Below are 23,619 nucleotides of genomic sequence, written 5' to 3'. Positions count from 1 at the left end.
TTGTTTTATATGAAGCAGGTTAAATTTGGAAGACTAAAAACAGATGCAAGTGCAGTTGCGTTTAATGATCCTAATAAAATAATATACATTTAAACTTCATAGTTGGCTGTGTTAATTGTAGATTTGCTGGTGACATGAATTTCAGAGTTGATTCTTGGGAAAGTATTACAATAGACAGCAGAATAAACTGATAATGGAAACTACCATCTTTTTATTCAATTTTTTGGAATATATCCATTTGAATCTTATCTGCATTTGGAGTTACAATCTGGAAAGCTAGTTACCATTGTCATACTTTCCTTTGTTTACTTTCGAAGCAGTAACTACAAGTGCGAGATTGATGTACACAAATGTTCTTGTTAATTTATTACTAAGTTAAAAGATGTACAAATATGGTTATCCAAGAATGCTGCAAAGCATGCACTTGGGCATACAGGGACAAGCCTTTGACTTTGTGGCGTTCCTGTAATGACCCAAGATGTTTGTATTACAACTATCAACTAGACCTGTTCGGAGATTGATTTTAATGTCTTTCTGTGAAAACTGTTTGAAATCAGATTTTGAGCACAGGAATTGCATGAACAATTACTGAAATAGGGAATCTATTCATTACAAGTGTACAATTTAATTTCAAACTCCCTATCAAATACATTGGCATTGTAAATGTACAAAGGGAAATTGATTGGAATAGTTTTCATGATCAGTTTATTTTGGCTCTCACTTTAAAATGATGTGGCACTTCTGATTTTGTAAATGCATTAATTATTCACTGGGTTTTAATTTTGCTATTTTCGCTGATAAGTAAAATCTGCTAAATTAAATCTTTGTGAACATATAAAACTCATTGTTTCCTTGACAAATTTGTGAAATTAAAACGCTGAATATGCCCAAAACATCAAAATAGTGAAATTAAATGTCGTTGAAAATAAATGATTTTACAGTACCGGTAATGCGTATTTAATAGTGAACGATATCTCATTGTAATTCAGAGTCTAGGATAAAATCTTGCACTATTGGGTGTATCGGGTCAAGATGAAATTGTGGTCGCAAATCCTTTTATAAGAATTTATTTGAATTAAATTCCACTCTCCTAAATCTACAGAAAATTCTTTTAATTGCATTTAGAGAATCCAGTCAATTCTGCATGAGATTTGTAATTGATAGAGGGTCCATGCCCCCATTTTTAAATGCATTATGCTTTTACAATCCTAGCACGTTCAGTAAGGAATGCATCACATGAGAGCGTTGATTTTTTTTTTTGAATTTGCATCTTAAATTTGAATAATTGTGGCAGGTAATCTGTATAATGATCAAATTATAAAAATTAAAGTGGCAATAGCTGTAACTGATCTTTTTTTTTGATATGATCATCACCGAAACTGACAAAAAGCATAGCATGTATGCTATATACCGGCGTACATTAAATCACAAGTGAAAAAATATGGCTGTGGTGTTGAGCCCAGTTCGCCATCTATTGAATTCCAGTTTTGTCAGTGAACCTCTGAGATTACGGTAGATTACCGGCAATTAGTTTTAAAATTGTATATTATATGTGACAGGCCTTGTGTAGGGTCATTTTGCCCTAAATCCCAGCTATTGCTGCTTTAAGATCTAACTCTAAATATTGTATCCTCGGGGGCGGAGCTACGTCATGAGACGTTCCACGTTGCTAAGACGCGTACCACTGTACATGCATTACTATGGGCTCTGTGCACGCTGCTGTGGAACGCCGGTCGAGCCGGTGAAAATTCGAGAAAACAACACAAACTCAACTTTGAAGTAATCCTGAACAACCAAATTTATATATGTTACACACGTAGGGCTAATCTTGTTACACTGTTCAGAGGAGTCTCAACAATCATCCCAAAGTACCGTTTTCTGCGACTTTTGGGCCTTTGTTTTCACCGCCGCTGGTTGCCAGGCGGTGAAAATACCCGGATGTCCGCCCCCGAGGATAGCCCAAAAATCAATGATTTGACATTGTGTAGCAGATATTTTAATGAGCAGTCTGTTGTATGAACTCAGTTTGAACCCAAATCTTTGTCAGTGTTTCATCTTTGATGTCATGTGATCTATATAAAAGTCAGACAATGTGCGAGAAAGAAGATTCAGAAACAGAAAATTTAGTGTATAAAATATAGTGTATATGGATCTTTCTGATTGGTCGAGAAGCATGAGGTGGCTAGATCTACCGGTAGTACCGAGTACACCTAAAAACAAGATTTTTGTAGGGCTGATGAATGTAATAAGGATCACATCAAGTTCCCTAAAGGTGCCAGATTGTAGATTCTTATTTAATTGTGGTTGTAAACTCAAAGAGAGTGGAAACGCATCATACCATTCCAACTAGTCTTGCCTCCAATCAATGAAGTTCTTTTATTGGTGTAAGGGATTGACAATACCCTTCTGATTTGTTGTTATCCTTCAATCAAATTACCTTTGATGGTTTGGTATATATTCTGACTGACTACTGGAATTGTCAATTGACTTAATACCTGTTCAAGTTTTTTTGACATCGCAACACAGAATCGCTCCAACACTGGAGGGCATAACTTGCAGAAAAGGTACATTACCAGTCCTGCTAATAAATAGCCAATCTGCTTGCTGTTTCAACCTAAAAAGGGATCTAAATCGCCGAGTTTTAAAACAAGACAGATGAATCTGTCAGTGATGTTCACTCTGCATTCTACCCTTGAATCTATCCCTAGTGACAGTGATTCACACCTTCAAACAGTAGCCAACGTGCTTGCTGTGCAACCTAAGAATCTAAATCAATTATTTTGAAAAAAAACTAAAACTGAAGTACAATCATATTTATTTGATATATAACTACATATATAACTGTGATGACAGAAGTGTATTACTTGAAAATCAGCTCTCCTTCCAGAATAAACAATAGCAGATAAGTCTCTGAAACCGTCTTGAACAAGACATTGAGAATGTCACAGCCCCTCTGTTCTTGTACTTTAATATATGACAAATGAAACGACAGCATTTATATGCTCCTTCGTTTATGTACCAGTTTTACACTCAACTAATGGACTGTCAGACAATTTATATGTCAGTTTCTAATGTCTGTTGGCAAAAATGTAATGCAATTCCAATTTATAGTGCATTGTGGGATATTATGTCAGATAGTGGGAGCAGACGTGCTTTATGACTGGCATACCGGGTAGTTGTGTTTGTCACCCCACAATAATTTTGAATTGCAATATGGTCTATGGCTGCCAAGTCAACCATCTTGGATTGTATTGTAACACAAATCAATTGTTGATACGCTATAACACAATTGTCTGTAAACCAAGTTGCGACTTGCAACAAATTTGAGAGCTTGAATATGGAATATAAGCAGAAATGAGCAAAAAAAGACGAAAATTTTGATTTTCATCAGCCATATTTCATAGAATCTCGACAGAAAATCAACCTTCATCTTTGTAAAATAATATACTGGTACCTACTTCCTCTGAACGAAATCTGAATTAACATTAAGAAATGTATTTTTAAAACAAACAAAGTAGCTGCCAGTTTGTCAATTTCGAAAAAAATCAGAAAGACAATGGAAATGCCTCAGTATGCCAACAAGTGTTACCCATATTCTAAGTTTGAACAGGAATGGCACAACTTGGAAATAATGCTCTACACATATACCGGTGAAAAAAAAGGGGGCATATGTATATCATCATGTATCAAGTTTGGGGAATATCATTTCCATGAACAAATGGTTGGGTGAACAGATGGAACAAAGTCGATGGGTCCCCCCGACAGGACACAAAAGAATGAAGAGGAATGATTATATATGATTAATGATTTCACTTGCCACATTGCCATTGTTTTTCAGAAAAAGCTGCTGGCAGCAAGTATCATCAAAACTGTAATATAGTAATCAACTGTCACACATGTGAAAATGATTTGACAAATTTTAATATGGATGAGTGCATTAAATTTTATTAATAATATAGAGCATGTAGAAGTTACATCTACATGGCTATACTGATTCATTTGTTAAAACCAATGGTAATAATCCAGTCATACGCAGTTTGTTCACCTTTTAAAATGTAATATTTTTATTTTTATTTTCTCGCACTTGTATATATATATAAAGCATGTTGCGAATGAAAATTAAAAACAAAATTTTAAAAATGCAATTAGAATTAAACACAAGACATACTCAAAAAACTATATAATATTTTCAGAAACAAATTTTCACGAGTCATGAAAAATCATGATATTTTAGGAGTCAATGTGAAGCTGTTTACAGGATTGTACCTGATTGGCTACCCAACCCTAACAATCAGACCAATCAGAGAGCAGCTTGTTTGTCAACAGGTTTTTTCAACGTATCAAATTTTGCCTAGTATATATGCTTTGAATTTTATAGCAGTGACTCTCATGAAATTTCATTGTTACAAATGCTATGAAACTGTAAGATGGTGAAATTTTTCGTGACAAAAACCAAATGGGTTACTGTCACAGAACATCATGGTGTTGGTTCGTGCCAATTAACCAAAAGTCAAAGTTATCTCACAGCAAATGGTGGTTGATGCATTTTGTTGGATTAAAAACATTTGTGCACATCAAGAGTCATGTCTCGTTCTCTTTCTATGAGGCTCCTTTTTTTTGTATAATTTTGAGCGTTTTTCATTGCCAGATGAATCACTGTCACGCCTCCTCCTATGTTGCCTATGCGAGTCAGATCTTCTATAGGATTGAAAGTCTCTCCTGTCATTATCAAGCATGTCATTCGCATGTCTACCTCTGTCTCTACCACTACTTTGCAATTTATGCTTTTCCCGTCTCCGTAACTCTAGGCTTTCTTCTGAATCACTATCATGACGCCTATCTCTTTCTCGTTCCCTCATATTTTTAGTCTCTGCTGCCTTGTCTGTGTTATGCTGCCTCTGTGCATATCCCTGTCTGTCGGGGTGGTTGGTCCTACTACTATGGTCAACAGCATCTGACCCAGAATCGGAAGAATCAGAGTCATGTCGTGTTCGTTTCAATACAGTGTGTCTTTCCATTTCTGGTGCAGCATGCTTTGACTGGTGTTTCGATCTTCTAAAATTGTCATCTGAATCACTGTTGTGTCTTCTGTAACAAAACATAAAAATAGCACAGCATTCCTGATGAAACTGTTTACAAATCAGTTGTTTTTAAAGCATAATTAAAGTATATACTGAAAGAAATCAAGTTACATGTCTCATATGCTCAATGAAAGCCATGAATAAACAATTGGTCTGAACATTGACAGGAACAAAATGTATTGTAATTTCTTCTGTCTAGATTCACTTGACAATATAACACAAAAAAAAGGTTATTACCTCCTCCTTGAGCTGGATGGTGAATCAGTATCTGACGAACTTGACTCGTATTTCTTTTTCTTCTTCTTTTCCTTCCTCCTCTTCTTTTCCTTTTTTGACTTTTTGTCTTTCTTCTTTTTCTTTGATTTCTCCCTTGGGAAGCAAAAAGTGGGATATTTTGGTTGATGCAAATACATTCAGTTTTCTTGTATTCTACATAAGCATGTAGATTTGCTAAAGTTGAAACAGATGTATTTAATCAAGTAAAAATGTCATTGGTTGTAAATTGAAGTGTCATTGGTCAGATGTTATTTGGTGAACCAATGACAGGCAAACTTGTAAGTCACTGCTAAATCACTCACTCAAATATCATTAGTAAATGATAGTCTCGCCATCATTCAGGGGTGAAATGAAATGGGGGGGGGGGGTTATAGAAGTTGTAATAAATACTGGCTAGTTGCTGTTCAATATAATTTGTTACAAGGTCTTTCCATCATAAAAATTTAATGGCTCATCCCTTCATCCCACCACAGTCCCTCAACACTGTGATCCCACATATACAAGTACCTGTGAGTTTCATCTTCTGAGGAGTGCTTTCTTTTGTTTTCTTCTCTTCTGACATGTTCGAACACCGTGCTTCCACTTTTCTCAGCTTCCTTTATATTCGTTCTATTCACACCCATAGTTTGCATACGGGAACTGATCAAAATAAAAGAAATACCGTATAGAAAACCACTACACATGTTATCATACATGTACTTATTCAATCAACAATGCGACATGATTACGAGTTATAGACATGAATGAACTTTGACCTTCCATGATTTAATCTTAGATTACAATTACAAGTAATGAATTGAAAAAAAACACTCAAGTAATCCGAAGTTCAAGTTGTTTCAATTGCAAATCGGTAAATCTCAGACATAGCGAGCAATTGCCAAGATAATCTTTTATAAACATACCTTCCATATCCCATACCTTCCTTTCTCTCAATATCCCGGTCATCCCTCTCTGTTGTGCCTCGATGACAAACCTCTGCAAGTTCCTAGCCAGACATAAATAACGCATATGATTCAGTATTATTATTTCATTATTGATTCGCTTGTAGTGCATCAGACTTAATAACAGCTTATATAAAATATAATACGAGTGAAAGAAATTCAAGATTTTGACAAATCGTGTTTAAAATTTGATCAACAATAACACATGAGTCAGGGTGCGCTGAAGTACCTTCCATCTGTTTAGCAATATCAACATACAACAGGTAGCAATTGATGCAATACCTGTTTTGAGAGTCCACTTGCTTGTTTCTTAACAACTTTGTGTCCCCTTTAAAATAAACATAAAGAGAACTGAGGCAAATATCTCTACATAGCTGTAGATTGTGAATACATTACTACTAGTAGGACAAGTGTCAATTTCACATACTTTCTTATTTGTTGAAGCAGCACTTCTATGTAATTACATCTTGTTTCCATGTTGATCTTGACAAATGTCTATTCTGTGCGACCGTAAATAAGACGAATGGAAACGTTTTGCATTGTTTTGTTTTTTTTGAGTGAAAAAGATACATTTATGCATATCTTTGCATGAGAGTTCAGTCCACCAGAATGTGGGATTGCATGCTCCGATTCCCCCACTATTTCTTAATGTGTGCAAAATTTTAACACATTGTTACTAATTTTGAGTAATCAATCATAGTATTCGCAATTTTTCATGCAATTTGTGGTTTATTTCACATGTAAATGCTCTATTTATAACCAGAAATCATTGTTAACAGTCTTTGCCATCTAATCTGCAAAAATATGAGAGCTGGGACACTTGCAAAGATTAACAAGGTGAAAATATGATACATGTACAATCAAATCATGTTTTAAACTGTCCAATGAGTGATGAGGAAAATTCACTCTGTTTTTTTCAAATCTTAGATGAGACAGTGGGAGTTACTGCCAGGCCTAATTAAATAATGCTGCAATGTTGTGATAATCATTGAATTTACTTACAAGGCTGCCATCATGGCGTCTTTTTCAGCTTGTTTTATCAATGCTAATTCTTCTTCCTTTGTCAAAGGAGGGCCATCTTTTTTACCCTTAGCATACCAAGTCAAATCTTTACCTTTCTGCCATCTTCCTATAGGTGCTTTAACGGAATGACCTGGAATGACAAAATGCTTCGCTTAGGTTTCAGGTCACAATCTCAGAACATTCTTCATTGGAAATATAAATAATAATGTCAAAAGAACACTGAAATAGACTTAGTTACGAATAACAGCGAAAAGCATCATGTAATGTATAATTATTCATTAAAAAAAAAAAGATTGAAAAAAGACAAAATACATTAGGACTTCAGATTTATATTTTAATGGTGGGGACCTCAAACTATTCTTGACTTGCTCCGAGTTGATGGCTCTAAGTTACTATGCTCTCGCTGGCACAGTAGATGCAAACTACATGCCAGTCTGCCAGTGAGGGCGCACTAATTCATGCGGTCTATGTCTATGTTTATTACCAAACGCTTCAGCGTGGTATTAAAAGTTTGTTTTCAGGGGTGGGTGATACCAAGGTGGGAAATGGATGCACATATGGGGTTAATTCCTTGAATTGCAATATAGAGGGTTCAGGCTGAAATACAATATATAGTGTTTTCATGTTTCGTCTGATAATTCTGTGGTATTCTGCTGCTGTAAGTAATGCACGATTTGTTCCGAAATTCAGTATATTGTGTGTATTCCAGGGTTATTAGTTTTTTGCTGAAAACACCAGTATTTTTTTTAGTGGCAGAGTCGAATAGTTTCACTCCCACTGGGAAATCTGCATTGTTGCTTGAATGTGAGCTAATTAAACACATTTTCCAATTTTCCAGACCGGCGAAAGAGTATGCAACAGCCAATTCTAACAGCCTGTCACATGATTTTACTCTGAATGTCAATATGAAAAGAGACTAGTCCATTTTACGCAGGAGTAATTGGGAGTAGAATATGTGAGGGATAGTATCAACAGAGATGTGTATAGTGAAAAGTAATATCTATCCTTTTTTTGTATCTCTGAGCATTTCTGTTTTAGTATATTGGTTTGAAAATGTTGAACTTGCATGATTTGCAATGTGTTTTTTTACTGGAACTCCCCTATTTGATCGAATCCCGGGTTTGAACGAGAACGGCACACCACGTGATTCGTTTGAATACAATGCTGATGGCAAACATGCCGTGCTACTGCTGTACTCCACTGACGGGATGACTTACTAGTACTGCATGCTACAACTTTGCTTGTGATGTTGCTTGTTAGCCATGGATTAAATGAATCTTGATTACCAGTCAAATGTTGCTCATTTGACGTTGGTAATCTTTATTTGGAACTGAGTAACTGAGAACATACATCAAGTTCTCTCAATCGTAGTATTCCATGTGCTGTACACCTAATATGCCAAAAATGTTGCTGAACGATTTGAACTGAATAAAAATAGCAGACGAAAATTTGTTTACAAAATAAAAATACTTCGGTTGCCAATGAAAACCGGTAAAAAACAAGCAATATGTTTTCGGCTGTTATCATGGAAGGGACATGAACGTGAAGCTAACGTCTGTTTATAACTAAAACCGGGCACCTTATACGAGGTTCGCAAAACAACATTCAGTCATTAGAAGTTACTTTATTTTATTGTTAGGATGTATTCAGCCGTTAAATGTATTATTTCCAACCGTTTTGCAATAGTATTTTCTAGATTGGAGGCAGCATTTACATTTTATTCAAAGTTCAAAACTGCGTTGGGATTACGTTGACAGTGGTAACAATGTTGGCGCCGGTGATCTCTTACCAGTGTGCAACGTAGCCAGAATAAAAGGCATGATCATTTGGGCACTGCTATTACAAGACTGGTAGAAGGTAATAAATTTGGCGAAAGTATTCAAAAAACAGATTTTGGCTGTTGCCATGGTAGCGGTGGGTCAGGATTGTTTTTCCAATGAGTGATGGTACGACCTGCCTGTCAAGTATGAACAAAATCAGCCAAGCCAAAAAAAATCACAGAAGAGTTAAAAAGCCATTCCTGCTGAACAGTTACTCTAACTTCGGGGTCAACTTTCTCATTAATGAAAAAAGATATCAAAAATTCAAATAGTAACTTTGTGCCCACACTCAAGCCGAGTACAATGAGCTATGTCTGAGGTGTTGTATCACAGGGAATTGGACAAACTTATGTATTTTAATAAATTATTGAATAATATAATGTTATATAACTTTTTTTTACCCCCTCCTTTTCCTGGTATCTATTTCAAGTAATTACTATTTTTATTTTGTAAACACATTTCCGTCTGCTATTTTTGTCAGGTTCAAATCATTCACCAGCATTTTTGGCATGTTAGATGTGCATCACATAGAATACTAGGATTGGGAGAACTTAATGTATGTTGACTACCTGGAAACTGAGTTTTATAAATCTTGAAGGGCTCTCGGAAGATCCACCCGCAGTCTGGACCTGCAGTAAAATCTCTGATTAATATGGAGCCGCAACTATCAACATCGATATACCATGTGGTTTCTGCTGGCGACGTTACTCGGTTCCAAATAAAGATTACCAACGCCAAATTAGCATTTAACCGGTAACCAAGACTCAGTCTATCCACGACCAGCAAGCAACATCACAAACGAAGTTGTAGTGTGCAGCTCACGAGTCAGTGACGATCGATGTCAACGAAAGTCATTCCGTCAGTGGAGTACCGCAGTTACACGGCATGTTTGCCAATGCACAGATCTGTGGAGGAACTTTTAACTTCAACATAAACCGTGTATCGTAGTCGCCCAGTTTAAGTTCTGGTTCTGTCGTGGTCCCAACTAAAGGGCGACAGTCGTCGTGTCGCGTCCTGTTCGATTTGGTACTCATAGCGACGTATATAACGCGTGTAAAATACATTGTTTATTTACATAAAATTCGAACACGCGCTGCGCTACTAGGTCGCAGCACTGTCTTGGAGCATATTAATGGGCAATTTGGTTCCCCGACCTAAATTTCTATCCCGGTTTGTTGCACATTCTTTTTTTAATATGAAATAATCAAATATGGGACATATGTATAATAACAGAACCCCACACCCTCCCCGTGGCTTCGCTCGTGAAAGTATGGCAGCAGGATACACCACATCACTTGTAAAAATAACTTCCATACGCAATGAAAGCCACAGGGAGGGTATCTGTCATAATACTTCATTATCACTGAAAACATTTTTCCCCTGAAATAAATTCCAGTGAAAATGCCATTTCTCTCATACTCTATTGAGACACAGTGCAGTGAAAATTGGATTCACATGTAATGCTTGAAAACATGTCAGCAAAAATAAATTAAGTGAAATTCTACGTGACTTCATAATAGTTGGAAATGAACACATTACACCAACCCTACCACTCCATATACAATGTAAACTACACCCCAAAACATCCTTTCACCCACAGTTACTACCGTGTTTCACCAGTGTATTCTATTTGACGTCAGGAGAAATTGAAATAAACAAATTAATTATAATTTCAGCCTCTAGTTGACCACTGATTAAATAAACTACCTCGTCTTTATGTCAACTTGCAGTTATTCGTTGCCTACATCAGTGACTTCAAAATATATGTTTCAATCCCAGGAATTTCACTCGCTGTTAATTGCATGGGAGTGCCAGTTTTTAATGAATTTCTATTGTCATGTCAATTTCTTGCGATTACTCGGAACATTAAGCTGTAACCACATACCGCCTAGGTGCTGTAATTAAATCCTGGTGTAAGCACCATATGAACTATGCATGTGAAGCCAGCTGTGGGGTATATTCAATCCTATAGATTTCTCATTGTTGGTAACTATTTGCTGCAAATGCAACAAAAATCAATATAAAAAATATTACCCACACAGTATTCTACAGGTTACTTGTTCTTTTAAGGATGTACCCGGTACATACATTTCAAATCTGTAGAAAACAGATATTATGCTAAAATTGGAATACTGATTCTAATTAATTTTTAGAGACTAAAAGTATTAAGTCATGTGTTCTTGTCTCATAAACTTCATACATGTATAACTTGGTTTTTAAAACATTGTTTTTTTATTTTATTATCAGTTTTAAGCATTATATATGACTAGGTGGTTAGAAGCATGAAAAGCAACTGCATTGTAAACGAGTAAAATTATAGCGTTTCCAATATCCAAAATTACAACTTTAGATACACCAATTGTATCATAAATCACTAAAATACCACCACAAAGACTGAATATTGAAATGCGATGCCCCCACAGCTATTATTTGAGACACAGGACTAAGCGAGCAATCATAGAATTTCTGTGTTGATAAAATCCCAGAATTGAAAAATAAATGCCAAATGTATTAGTAATTACAAAAATACTGATATGAGAAGAGACCCACAGTCCTGAGATGTTCTGTTTCCAGAAAATCATTATTTTTTCATGATGACGTAATAAAGAGGTTGCTGTTAATCAATGTTTTTATATGTCTGCCTTAATATGCCTTATACCGGTAGATGTTGGAAATCTGGTGTTTTTCAGTCGTTGTGATCGGAAAAATACATCTTTATTACATCTCCAATAAAAGCGTTTTGGCTTAAATTTTCTGTAAATGGATAGGTTTTCTACCATAAACCTTCTACACCTCAGGTCACACGCCAGCTGAGTATTAATATGCAAGCTGCAACTCAAAAACACAAACTATAGGCTGTTGTTTAGGGTTATTAAAATCGAAAAAAAAAAGTATATATTTCGCAAAATAATAAGATAAATGCAAAATATCTGCTTCTCAATTTCTTTTGTGAATCTCACTGACAAATCTGCACCCTATTATACATGATGAAATTCAGAATTTCGGGGAACCCTCTAGCAAATTAGGGTTGGCTTTAGGATATGTTTTAATCTGAGTGCCCTCAGGCTGTGTATGGACCCACAGCTATTTACACATGATCCAACATTTATTTTTGGAGGTTAGGACAATTGCTATCGAATAAATTCAAATATAAATATGTCATAAAACTGCAATGCACCATTCATTTACAAATACGCGCCACAGTCAGCTGGCATGTGTACCACTGCGACACCACAGTCCCTATCATCATGGAGGGATTGTTATTTTTTGCAAAACAGTTGACAGTGATAGCACCGTTCACCGGCATTTTCTTAGCGCTTGTCGAATTGTTTGTCTTTGACATACCATTGTGCTATTAACGCTTACCAAGATAATTTTCTCTGTATTTATCAGCCTTGACGTCTTCCCAACTGAACTGATCTGTCCCTCCCCTCACGCCGCCACGAGATGGATGATGCATAACTCTAAAACGTTAGTAATCGTCAGTAATGGTACAGCGACCACAGTATATTTTTGTTGCCCGAGTTGTCAGGTCAGGTCAGGTCAGCCTAGCCTCGTTGTACAGTTTATTCTAAAAGGAAACTAATTATCTTTCAAAATAACTTGTATATAATATAATGATTAAATTATTGTTTAATAGATTCTTTTAAAACTACAAAATAAAAAATCTTAACTTTTTAAATGAAATTACTATTAACTATCTGAATATTTAAATGAGTCGTAAGTGAACGAGGATGGGGTCAAAGTAAAATTTGTAAAGCATTCTGGGAATACACATGGTGAACAAAATGGCGGCTGCTGATTTTGAGAAAGCCCAAGCTTTGTCAGCAACTGATCCTAATGCAGCAGTCGGTATTTTACATTCAATTGGTAAGTATGAGTAAACTGGTTTAGGGGAAAATAGAAACACCCCTGATACTAAATTTCTTGTGCAAAATTATGTACGGTTCGCGAACTTGTCAGTAGTTCTACCAGCAGAAGACTTCTCAAAAGTGGCTGACTCACTATGGTAAAATCGTACGGTGACACAGCAATGAGGATTGTTTGTACGGCATCTTTATTGTTTTGTTCTATTCTATATTTGACACAATTTTTTTTCGCATGTCTTAATACTTTTCATCACTTAATTAAGTTTGTCATCGAATTCTTCAGTTTGATTAACCTGCAATTAGTGCATACACCGATCCCACGAATCATTGTGTACAACATTGAAAACTCATGAAATAAAAACACACACACAGGCGAAACTGTGTGATGCTTGTAGAGTCTCAGTAATGCCATAACAATCACTGGGGCATGAGATCTAAGTATGATTAATACTAGGATCAACTTTGTAACGCATCTCAACTGAAATTAAATCTGAATTCTTAAGCTACTTAGTTTGTTCCGAAACACTGTTTCATCTTTTGATTGGTTGATTTTTCAGTGAAAAGAAATGTGGCAACTGATGACGATGAAGGAATACGTATCAAAGAGCAAGGTATCTTAGAGTTGGGATCACTGCTGAAGAAGACTGGGCAGCCTGAAGGTATTACTATATTAGAATCTGGCATCTTTAGTATAACATGCCTCTCTCCATAAACACTCATTGGGGCCTGCACTCTTGTCCCACAAATTTGTAAGTTATACAGCAGAAAAGCAAACAAACAATCTGGCACTGGCAAAATGAACACTGCAAGACGAGTGTGAAGACAGCATACAATTTGATTCGAGTGTGATTCAAGTTTGATTGATACTCCCATTGAAATGCATATAAATCACACAAATGTTTATAATTTGAGCCAATGTAACAATATTTTTCTGGGGGGGGGAATGGCTGGGTTGATAACATTTGCAGGATCGTATGCGGTCTTCATACTCATACACTCCTTAGCAAGTCATCAAATATGATATTTAAGGTTTTCATCAGTGCATACATTTTTGGCACTCTTTAAAACTGAACAGAGTAAAATCCATACTCAATCCCAAACTTCTATTCATTGAAATTGTTTTGTTTATTCAATTTTATGCAAATTAGCCATGTTCCAATCACAAAGATGTGTTCATTTTAATATTTTCTTTTGTATAGTGAATAACCATATTATGACTGTAAGGAAATTCACTATTATGATTAACTGGTTGGTCATTTGTAATATTATATAATGTCTGTAATAAATTCATGACTGTGATAGAAATAACTTAAATAAATGGGCAAAGTAAATTAAAGAAACCTATCTGCCATCCACATTATTTTGTTAGCTCGTTCCTTGTAACACAGACATTTTTTACTTGGTCTTTGTTATTTTCTTTGGTTCCCCTACATAATATATAAACCTCAAATATTTTGTTACCATTGGATCCTATTTCAATGTGTACGGTAGTATTAACTACATTTCAATGTTTCTCATAGAACTGGCTGGCTTGATAAAATTCACTAGACCATTCCTGAATTTAGTCAGTAAAGCAAAAGCAGCTAAAATGGTGCGAGCCTTGGTTGATATGTTCTTAGATATGGAGGCTAGTACAGGAAAAGAGGTAAGAATGCTGTGTTTTTTTTTGTTGTTGATCATATTCATATTTTTCATTGTCACTCCGTCAGATATTTCATGTTTTGTCGTCCTGTTTGCTTACATCACTGAAGAAATTTCAGTCTTCTACATATTTTTGCTTAGCCTTTCCTGTCTAATGCATTTTCTTTTCTTTAGGTTCAACTTTGTAATGAATGCATAGATTGGGCCAAAGATGAAAAGAGAACATTCCTTAGACAAGCACTTGAAGCTAGATTACTAGCTTTATATTATGATACAAAACAGTTCCAAGAAGCACTGTTGATAGGTAAAGTCCATTCACATTCTTATTTCAAATTACTGTGTACAATGTTTTTCTGTTGGAACAGCATTTAAAAAAACAAACATTTCATTTGCCTTGTGTTGACTATTCTAGAGAATTATATCGAGTATCATCATATGACAGCAGTTCATGTTCATTGACAGTTGTGAAATATCACTGTTAAAATGGTCGCCATGTTATTGTTGTCATTTTATGTAATATATATTGTTTATTTTCAGGTTCAGCATTGTTAAAAGAACTCAAGAAAATGGATGATAAAGCTCTATTAGTGGAAGTACAATTGTTAGAAAGTAAAGTATATCATGGCCTAAGTAATCTCCCAAAATCTAGGTATGTAATAGTATTTTGATAAATTTTTATGTCGTCAATGATTCATCAACTTTGATAAAGAATAAAAGACCAGAATGGATGCTTTACTGTTTTTATCTGACAGGGCGGCATTGACGTCAGCACGTACCACTGCAAATGCTATCTATTGCCCACCTAAATTACAAGCTGCTCTAGACATGCAATCAGGTGAGCTTTGAATCATTTGTGTACACTTACATCATACTGAGATTACAGTTCATAAAATTTACATCAATTGTAGCAAAGTGTACAGAAAATACAGTAACAATCTCCTATGTGTACTCTTTCTGTCTTCATTGCTTTTTTTCCTTGTATCACGCTACAGCTTTTTTAACTTAATGTTTGTCCCTTTCTAGGTATTCTGCATGCGGCAGATGATAAAGATTTCAAGACTGCTTTCTCTTATTTCTATGAAGCGTTTGAAGGTTACGATTCAATAGATAGTCCCAAAGCTGTTGTTGCCCTCAAATATATGTTGCTTTGTAAAATTTTACTCAATAAGTAAGTATGCAATGTTGAAAAATTTTGATTTGAAAAAAAAAATGCCCGTTTCCTATATAAATTGAGAATATTCAAAAAATATTGCTGTAGCAGTCTCGTCTGGAAAAGAAACTATTACATCATCTAATTGTTTTGAAGTATCTTGGGAATGATATTGAGTATTTAAAAAAATAAACTGAGGATTTTTAATCATGTTATACAATTGTGTTTATTCATCTAGTCTGTGTGACAACTTTATGCAATGTACTTCAGGAATTGTCAACAGCTCCTCCTCTATACTATAATACTCTGCTGTTAATTTCATTTAATTGGAATGTAATCTTCTTAACATCCTGCACAATTAGTAATAATGATTGCAAGGTATAGAGTCTAAAATGTCTGATGGTGACGATGTCAGTAACATTTTTATTGTCGAATATGTTTTCCTGTCTTCAAAATAAAATCTTCATGTTCAATTTTGTTGTTGATTTTCAGTCCTGATGATGTGCAGTCTATCATAAGCGGTAAATTAGCCTTGCGTTATGCAGGACCTGAAGTAGAAGCTATGAAAAGTATCGCATCAGCTTACCAAAAAAGATCACTATCTGAATTTAAAAAGGTACTTACAGATGCACATTGATCAACAATGTGTAAATTGAAATGTTTATCCATTGACAAATGTATAAATATTTGTAAAATGAGAACAAGGTAGAGTGAACCAAGTGAGTATTGGTCACCAAATCCGAGAGGAGAATAACACACTGGAGAGGAGCACTTGTAGCCAAGGTGTTTATTGCTCAACTGCTAGGCCTGGAACTGAGTCTAAATACTCACGAGATGTTCCATGACAATGTGGTCAATATCATTATGCAAATAACTAAAATAAACGTCATAGCCTCAAATCATTACAATATTCTTCTTGAAATTATCCTCGACTGTTGTTCTTGTTAGTGTTCTGATCAGAACTTTCATGCATTCTTGAGATGTGAACAAGATCTAGTCAGTGCTAAAGATGCTCTGGATAGCTTTAATGCTTCAGTGAATTCAGAATTCAGTATCCATGGTTGACAATTTATAATCAATTTTATTGTTACAATACAGACTTTGGCAGTATATAAAGTGCAGCTCATAGATGATCCCATTATCAAAGCTCATTTAGACTCCTGTTACGACAATTTATTGGAACAAAACCTTTGTCGAATTATAGAACCATTCTCTAAAGTACAAGTACAACATATAGCAAATATAATCAAGCTACCTCTGGTAAGTTTACTTATGTTATGACAAAACAGCTCTGGACTTTTAACAGCACCATTGCCCTTTTCAAAACACACATACAGTGTATTTTTAGTCCCCGTTCATACACATTTTTTGTGTTTCGAAAGCTACCACTCAAAGCAATGGATTACTTCAGTATTGCAACATTGGGATTCATCCTGAGTAAATAACGGAATAGAAAGAGTGCAAACCATGTTGCGTACGTTGGTCATGCACTCAGAAATGAATGCAAGTTTTCTCTTAAAATCACGTACCAAACTACTGAAACAATCGCGATTTTTATGCAATGTAATAAAATTCATTGACGCCCAGTGAAAACACCCTTGGCCTATAATTGGGGATGCACTCAACTCGTTAAATGTCAAAAAATAGAGAGGTGGGCTTATACTCGGGGAGTGGGGTGGGTTTCGCTTATGATCAGGGAAGTATGGTACCATGTTTACATTGAGCAATTGGGCTCATTTACCTGCACATGTTTACAATGGGAGCACCCCCAAAAAAGTTCACTAAAATATGGCTCGATCTGACTATCTGAGGTTTATACCATTAACATTTTGGCTACCTGACTCGTTCAAATATGTCTTTTTAACGTGTTTACAGTAAGCACATCAATTGATAATCTACATTTAAGGTGGTTTTATCTCACTGTAAATTCCCCCTGCATCGTGAAATGTTGGGAGTTGCAAACTTTAAGTTGTATTTTAGAGAAGGCCATATAGTAGGCTGCAATTACAGACACGGACATTTTATCTCTTCTATCTTTGCAGAATTTAGTAGAAAAGAAACTTTCCCAGATGATTCTCGACAAGAAGTTTCATGGTAAGTGTCGCTGTCTAAGACATTTATTACATAGCAAACATAAGAACAAACCTAATATATCCTGCAAATAAATAACATTTTTGCAGGTCACCAGTTACATATTTGTTGATTTAAAACTCCAGTTCTTGTGCATTTTATAATGTAAATACTGTAATTATACTGTAATGCATTAATTATTCACTGGGTTTTAATTTTGCTAATAAGTAAAATCCCCAAAATTAAATCTATGTAAAATAACAATAAACTCATTGTTTCCTTGACAAAATCAAGAAATTAAAACACAGTGAATGCGCTCAAATCAATTAAATAGTGAAATTAAATGGTTTTACAGTAATGTATTTACACCATTCTATGTTGCATAAGATTTGTATCAAACCCAACTCGGCACGTTCCAATGATTGTCTCTTTAATTAGTCCCCGTTCGAACACAGTCCGAAAACGGGGACTTATGTTTTGACCTCCGTGTGTCCGTGCGTGCATGCGTGTGTGCGTCTGTGCGTCCGGACCTGTATCTTAGAAATGCCTGTACAAATTGCAATCAAACTTCACTCATACATCATACATGATATTATACATATGCACGTCAATTTGTTCCACGATCTGATCCAAGATGGTCGAATGGCGGCCATTTTTGTGCTAAAAATCATAAAAATCAAGCATTTCTTGGCTGTTTACAGATGGATTTTGTTCGAACTTGAGATTACATTAGACATTATGGGACCTTGATGCAAATAATTTTGTTTTTCAGATAAGATTCAAAATGGCCAACTGGCGGCCATTTTGTATTAATGAATGTGGTTCTCGTGTCATATCTCTGACTTGCTTTCACTGATTATGTTCAAATTTTAAATATTCATTATACATCATGTCATAGATAAACAGATATATTGGTTTGACTATCCTATTCAAAATGGCCAAATGGTGGTCATTTTTGTGCTAAAAAATCATCAAATATCAAGCATTTATGGGTGGATTTCGTTCAAACTTGGTACATACATTAGACATTATGGGTTCCTGATGCTAGTCATTTTATTTTTCAGATTGGATTCAAAATGGCTGACTGGAGGCCATTTTGTTTTAATGATTGGGTTTCTAGAGCCATATCTCTTAAATGCTTTGACTTATTATATTTAAATTTTATATATTCGTTATACATCATGTTATATATATACATGTATTCACAATGGCTGATGTTGAATGCTGTTCCAGAGCAATATCTCTCAAGTACTTGTTTGACGATCAGATACAAATGTCAATCATTTTAATGTTAAAAAATCATATTCCTGACATGGTTATATTCCAGCTATATTACTATAAACAAAACTATATATCTTAAATTTGATAACTAACGGGGACTGTGCCATGCATGGCTTGTTATATAAATTGTCCAAGTTATGCTTTCATTCCCATTCATTCGTGAACTATGCATTGTTATCACCAACAGGTATTTTGGACCAAGGAATGGGTGTGCTTGTGGTGTTTGATGAACCAGTGGTGGACAAGACATATGAAAATGCTCTAGAAACTATCCAGAACATGGGGAAAGTGGTGGACTCTCTATATAACAAAGCCAAAAAATTGTACTAGAAACCACCAATAATGAACAGTGCCCTCACTTTTGATTCATATAAAACTTTCGTTTTGTACAGTTTCTCTTAATATTCTACAGAGGGCGCTTTAACCCTCATCTGTAGTAGGTTTTTTCCAGTCGCCTGAAACCTGTTCATGAACAACAGTGATAATGATGAATAAAATTCCAGCACGTTTTTGAGCATTGGGGTGTTGACATATAGCGGTCAATCTTAGACTTTTAGAGTCTAATAACACGTCATCATATTTTAAAGTAATTATACCATGTCATCAACACTAACATTTTTGCCATCAAGTGTAAGGCTATAAAATAATATTTTATATTTTCTCTGAAATCATCAACTGTTTGTGAGGTATTTTTGTATATTCATTTTTTGTTTCCCTTGCTTCCTGATTGTTTAGCATTGTTATCTAGCCTGCCATGTCAGTCAACTGTTTTGTTATCCACACTATAGTATTACAATTTATGTTACTTGTAATATTAAAAATCATATTAATTAAAAAAAAATTAATGCACATTTTGCACTATGGTTTTGGAGTGTTTCTTTATTCCTTTTTATTATTACTTTGGTCAGCTGTTCATAACTCTGCAAAATGGCTAGTGCTTTTTGAATTTGCTGAGAATCACCACCTGGCTCACTCACAAACATACTGTAAAAAACAGAACTGTTGACCATTGTTCTGGAGCATGATCTTACTGCCATATTTTTTTACATTCCTACAAATCTTGTATCCATCTCCGCAGCTGACAATGAAACAAATAGCGCCATCTGTGTTTGTGTCGTGACAGGTAACTTTCTGTAAATTATTTTTTCACCCAAACACAATGACGAAGTGTGATTCGCATTTAGAAGGAAAGGAAACAATAATAAATTCACACTATTACAGCTGGTTGTCCCTTTCAAAAGATCGGCTATTTTTAGTCCCCGTTCAGACTTGGTCTGAAAACGGGGACTTGTGTTTTGTCCTGCGTGCGTGCGTCCGTCCATCCGTGATCACCTGTATCTCGAACATGCATGGACCGATTAAGTTCAAACTTCACTCATACATCACACATTATATGGGACATATGCACATGCATTTTTTTCATGATCCGATTAACGATAGCCAAATGCATGCAAATGCATCAAAATTGCACATTTTCACCATTCCGGACCCGGATCTCAGTTATGCATGGACGGATTTTGTTTAAATTTGGTACATACATTAAACATAATAGGACCTTGATGCACGTCGTTTTTTTTTCCGGATCAAGTTCGAAATGGCCGACTGGCGGCCATTTTGTTTTAAAAAATTCAGTTCTGGATCCGTATCCGAGACATGTCTGGATTGATCAAGTTCAAACTTCACACACACAAGGTACATCATGTCACAAATAGATATGTGCAATTGCTTCATGATCCGCTTAACAATAGCTGAATGATGGCCATTTTAAGGCCGAAAATGCATCAAAATCATGTATTTTCACAATTCCGGATCTCAGTCATGCATGGATGGATTTTGTTCAGTACAATGTGTTGTACATATGCAGGTGCATTTCGGATTAGACCACTGAAAGTGGTCTGAGATTTCGGTCATGATCTGCTTTGAATGTATATGTCACTCAAATATGAACGGAACGGGACGTGTCATTGACAATGACTTGTTAATTTAATGTTTCACCTTAAATGAAGCAGTCGTCAGGAACTGGTAATCGGTGACACGCCCTTTGAAGGGTCTTATATGGAGTGAATTTATCAAACTTTTACAGCATTTAGAAAACGTTTATATGTAAAACATAAATCCAAAACCTTTCAGAGTTAGGTGTTCTAGAACTCCTTATATGGATTTGAGAATACATCTATTTGTTAAAACCACACACTCCTAAATTATATTTTTTGTGTGAAAATATGGATTTTATAATTCAAGATAAAGAATGCACAAAGAAATTATAACTGGACCGCTGTTGGACAACTGGTGTATACATTAACACGCTTGTTTCTCTACTTCCTAATAAGAATATTCATAATAGCATCAAATATATTGTCATGCCATTCGTAGTCTACAAATTACTGGCCACGTTTGACAAGAAATTAATGACCATGCTCATTCAGAAATTCAATGTTTTATTAATACGTTTATCTGCTGAATATGTGACTTGCATTATAAAAAAGATCAATAAAATTATTTGACATATTTAGGAATTCCTTTCTCAAATTCGAGGGAACTGCCTGGGACATAGCCTGACAATTTGGCGTAGGTGGCGCCCTAAACTGCTGCGAACCCTACCCAGCAGTTCGCAGCAGTCGAGGGCACCACCTGCGCCAACTTGACAGGCTACCTGGGACACCATTTGCACCTCTCCTTGTAATTGGGTATTAGCTTTCCGGAAATTCTGACCCAGTCACGTTTGGTGAATAAATCAAATGGACCCACGGTTACTAAAAAATCCGTTGTGGACCACAATATCTTTGATTAACGTTGCAGTCCTAGATATTAGAATGTCCTTTTCTGAATGTACATACTGTAAAATGACCAACTTTCACTGGGTTTAAATTTCGCTGATTTACCATTTCAGACATATTCAGTTGGTTTTAAATTCACGGTTTTATCATTTAGATAATGAGTTCTATGCTAAATTTTACATATTCACTGGGTTTTAATTTAGCGCATTTTCCAGTCAGCGAAATAAGCAAAATTAAAACCCAGTCAATAATTAACCCTTTTACAGTATTAGAATGTCCTTTTCTGAATGTGCTCATCTTGGCTAGATATTGTAAATAAAGTTATCGTTCTTTCTACCGGCAGTAGTTCATCTACTTGTTCCAGCTCTAGGATAGCGTCTCTTTGTCACTTTATATCGGCTTATGAAATGTACAAATAAACAGAGATCAGTGCGTGTCAGTCAATGCGTGCCAAACATTGATTTTCTCGATTTAAAATTTGTCGCTATTTGCAAAACGTGCGATGGGATAACCTATTAAGCTGGCTGGTTAGTTCAATACATTTCTGTACATTATGCGAATTCGTGGGCATTCACAGCCTTGAGAGAAAATATCACATTCACGCTATTAAAATTTCGTAGCACTGTCACAAGTGGAACGTCCTAAAAAAGAAAAAAAAAATGCATTTTTTTAACGCTTTGTATCAAACATGGTGTTAATTACGCCTACTCTATAAAAAATGTAAACTTCAAATTCAATGGAAACAAACTCATAGGTTCAAGATTGAGATCATCCCACTAATTAAATAACCAACCAACACATCACGTGTGCCTTATCTTAAAATGCAGACGTTTTTTGTAACTAACTGTCTTCAAAATTATATATTCAATCAGCCAATTTTAACACACTTTGAACTTTCGGAAATGAAATGGATTTTACATTTTAGTTTTTTTTTTCAATATGTGCCACATGTGGCAGAGCTCCGTGTGTCCCAGACCTGCATATATACCTCAATGCACAATGCTAGTGAATGGCATGATGATGTGATATGACTGTTACGTGGTCTTTCATTGTTGTGTACAGTATCAATCCAAGTTCAGCAGCGCCCTCACGATACTCCATGCCTTCAGTTGCATCATAGTATCCTCGGAGGCGGACATCCGGGCATTTTAACCGCCTGGCAACCCTCGCGGTAAAAACAAAGGCACAAAACTCGCAGAAAACGGTACTTTGGGATGGTTGTTGAGACTCCCCTGAACAGTGTAACAAGATTAGCCCTACGTGTGTAACATATATAAATTTGGTTGTTCAGGATTACTTCAAAGTTGAGTTTGTGTTGTTTCCTCGAATTTTCACCGGCGTTCCATAGCAGCGCGCACAGAGCCCGTAGAAATGCATGTACAGTGATGCGCGTCTTAGCAACGTGGAACGTCTTTTGACGTAACTCCGCCCCCGAGGATTGAGCAATAATATTGGGATGAGATGTCTATCGGAGCAGGATCAATTCCGACGAGACGTATAAACTGTCTAGGAAGTCTGGCGTCATCGCACTACATGGAACATGCAATTCACAAAATGTGAAGTTAAATTTATTGAACTCAAATACAGGACGGGTTAACCCAAAGCAAATCCCAATACTACGAATATATGAAAAGTAGAAAGACCATACCTAAACGATATCAAATTAAATTCACAAATCATATGGAATCCC

The 23,619-nt window shown here is 35.6% G+C and overlaps 2 protein-coding genes across 2 annotated transcripts; one reads left to right on the top strand and one right to left on the bottom strand.

The window, feature by feature from the left end:
- Positions 1–4,545: 4,545 nt before the first annotated feature.
- LOC100370812 (uncharacterized) lies at positions 4,546–12,689 on the bottom strand. Its single transcript, XM_002736309.4, has 7 exons — positions 12,508–12,689; positions 7,301–7,451; positions 6,581–6,626; positions 6,260–6,342; positions 5,865–5,996; positions 5,319–5,450; positions 4,546–5,088 (listed from the first exon to the last, which is right to left on the bottom strand). Exons 1-7 carry the CDS (start codon positions 12,599–12,601, stop codon positions 4,575–4,577), a joined length of 1,152 nt encoding a protein of 383 aa, XP_002736355.2. The 5' UTR covers positions 12,602–12,689; the 3' UTR covers positions 4,546–4,574.
- Positions 12,690–12,903: 214 nt separating this feature from the next.
- LOC100370665 (26S proteasome non-ATPase regulatory subunit 11A-like) lies at positions 12,904–20,001 on the top strand. Its single transcript, XM_002736308.3, has 11 exons — positions 12,904–13,011; positions 13,568–13,669; positions 14,531–14,655; positions 14,826–14,955; positions 15,189–15,300; positions 15,404–15,486; positions 15,675–15,819; positions 16,294–16,417; positions 16,900–17,061; positions 17,844–17,895; positions 19,340–20,001. Exons 1-11 carry the CDS (start codon positions 12,918–12,920, stop codon positions 19,480–19,482), a joined length of 1,272 nt encoding a protein of 423 aa, XP_002736354.1. The 5' UTR covers positions 12,904–12,917; the 3' UTR covers positions 19,483–20,001.
- Positions 20,002–23,619: the final 3,618 nt, after the last annotated feature.

The sequence above is a fragment of the Saccoglossus kowalevskii genome, chromosome 7 (assembly GCF_978046115.1).
Source record: "Saccoglossus kowalevskii chromosome 7, keSacKowa6.1, whole genome shotgun sequence".
Classification (NCBI taxonomy): domain Eukaryota; kingdom Metazoa; phylum Hemichordata; class Enteropneusta; family Harrimaniidae; genus Saccoglossus; species Saccoglossus kowalevskii.
Note: the sequence above shows the minus strand (reverse complement) of the source record. Positions and strands in the feature narration are given on the sequence as shown.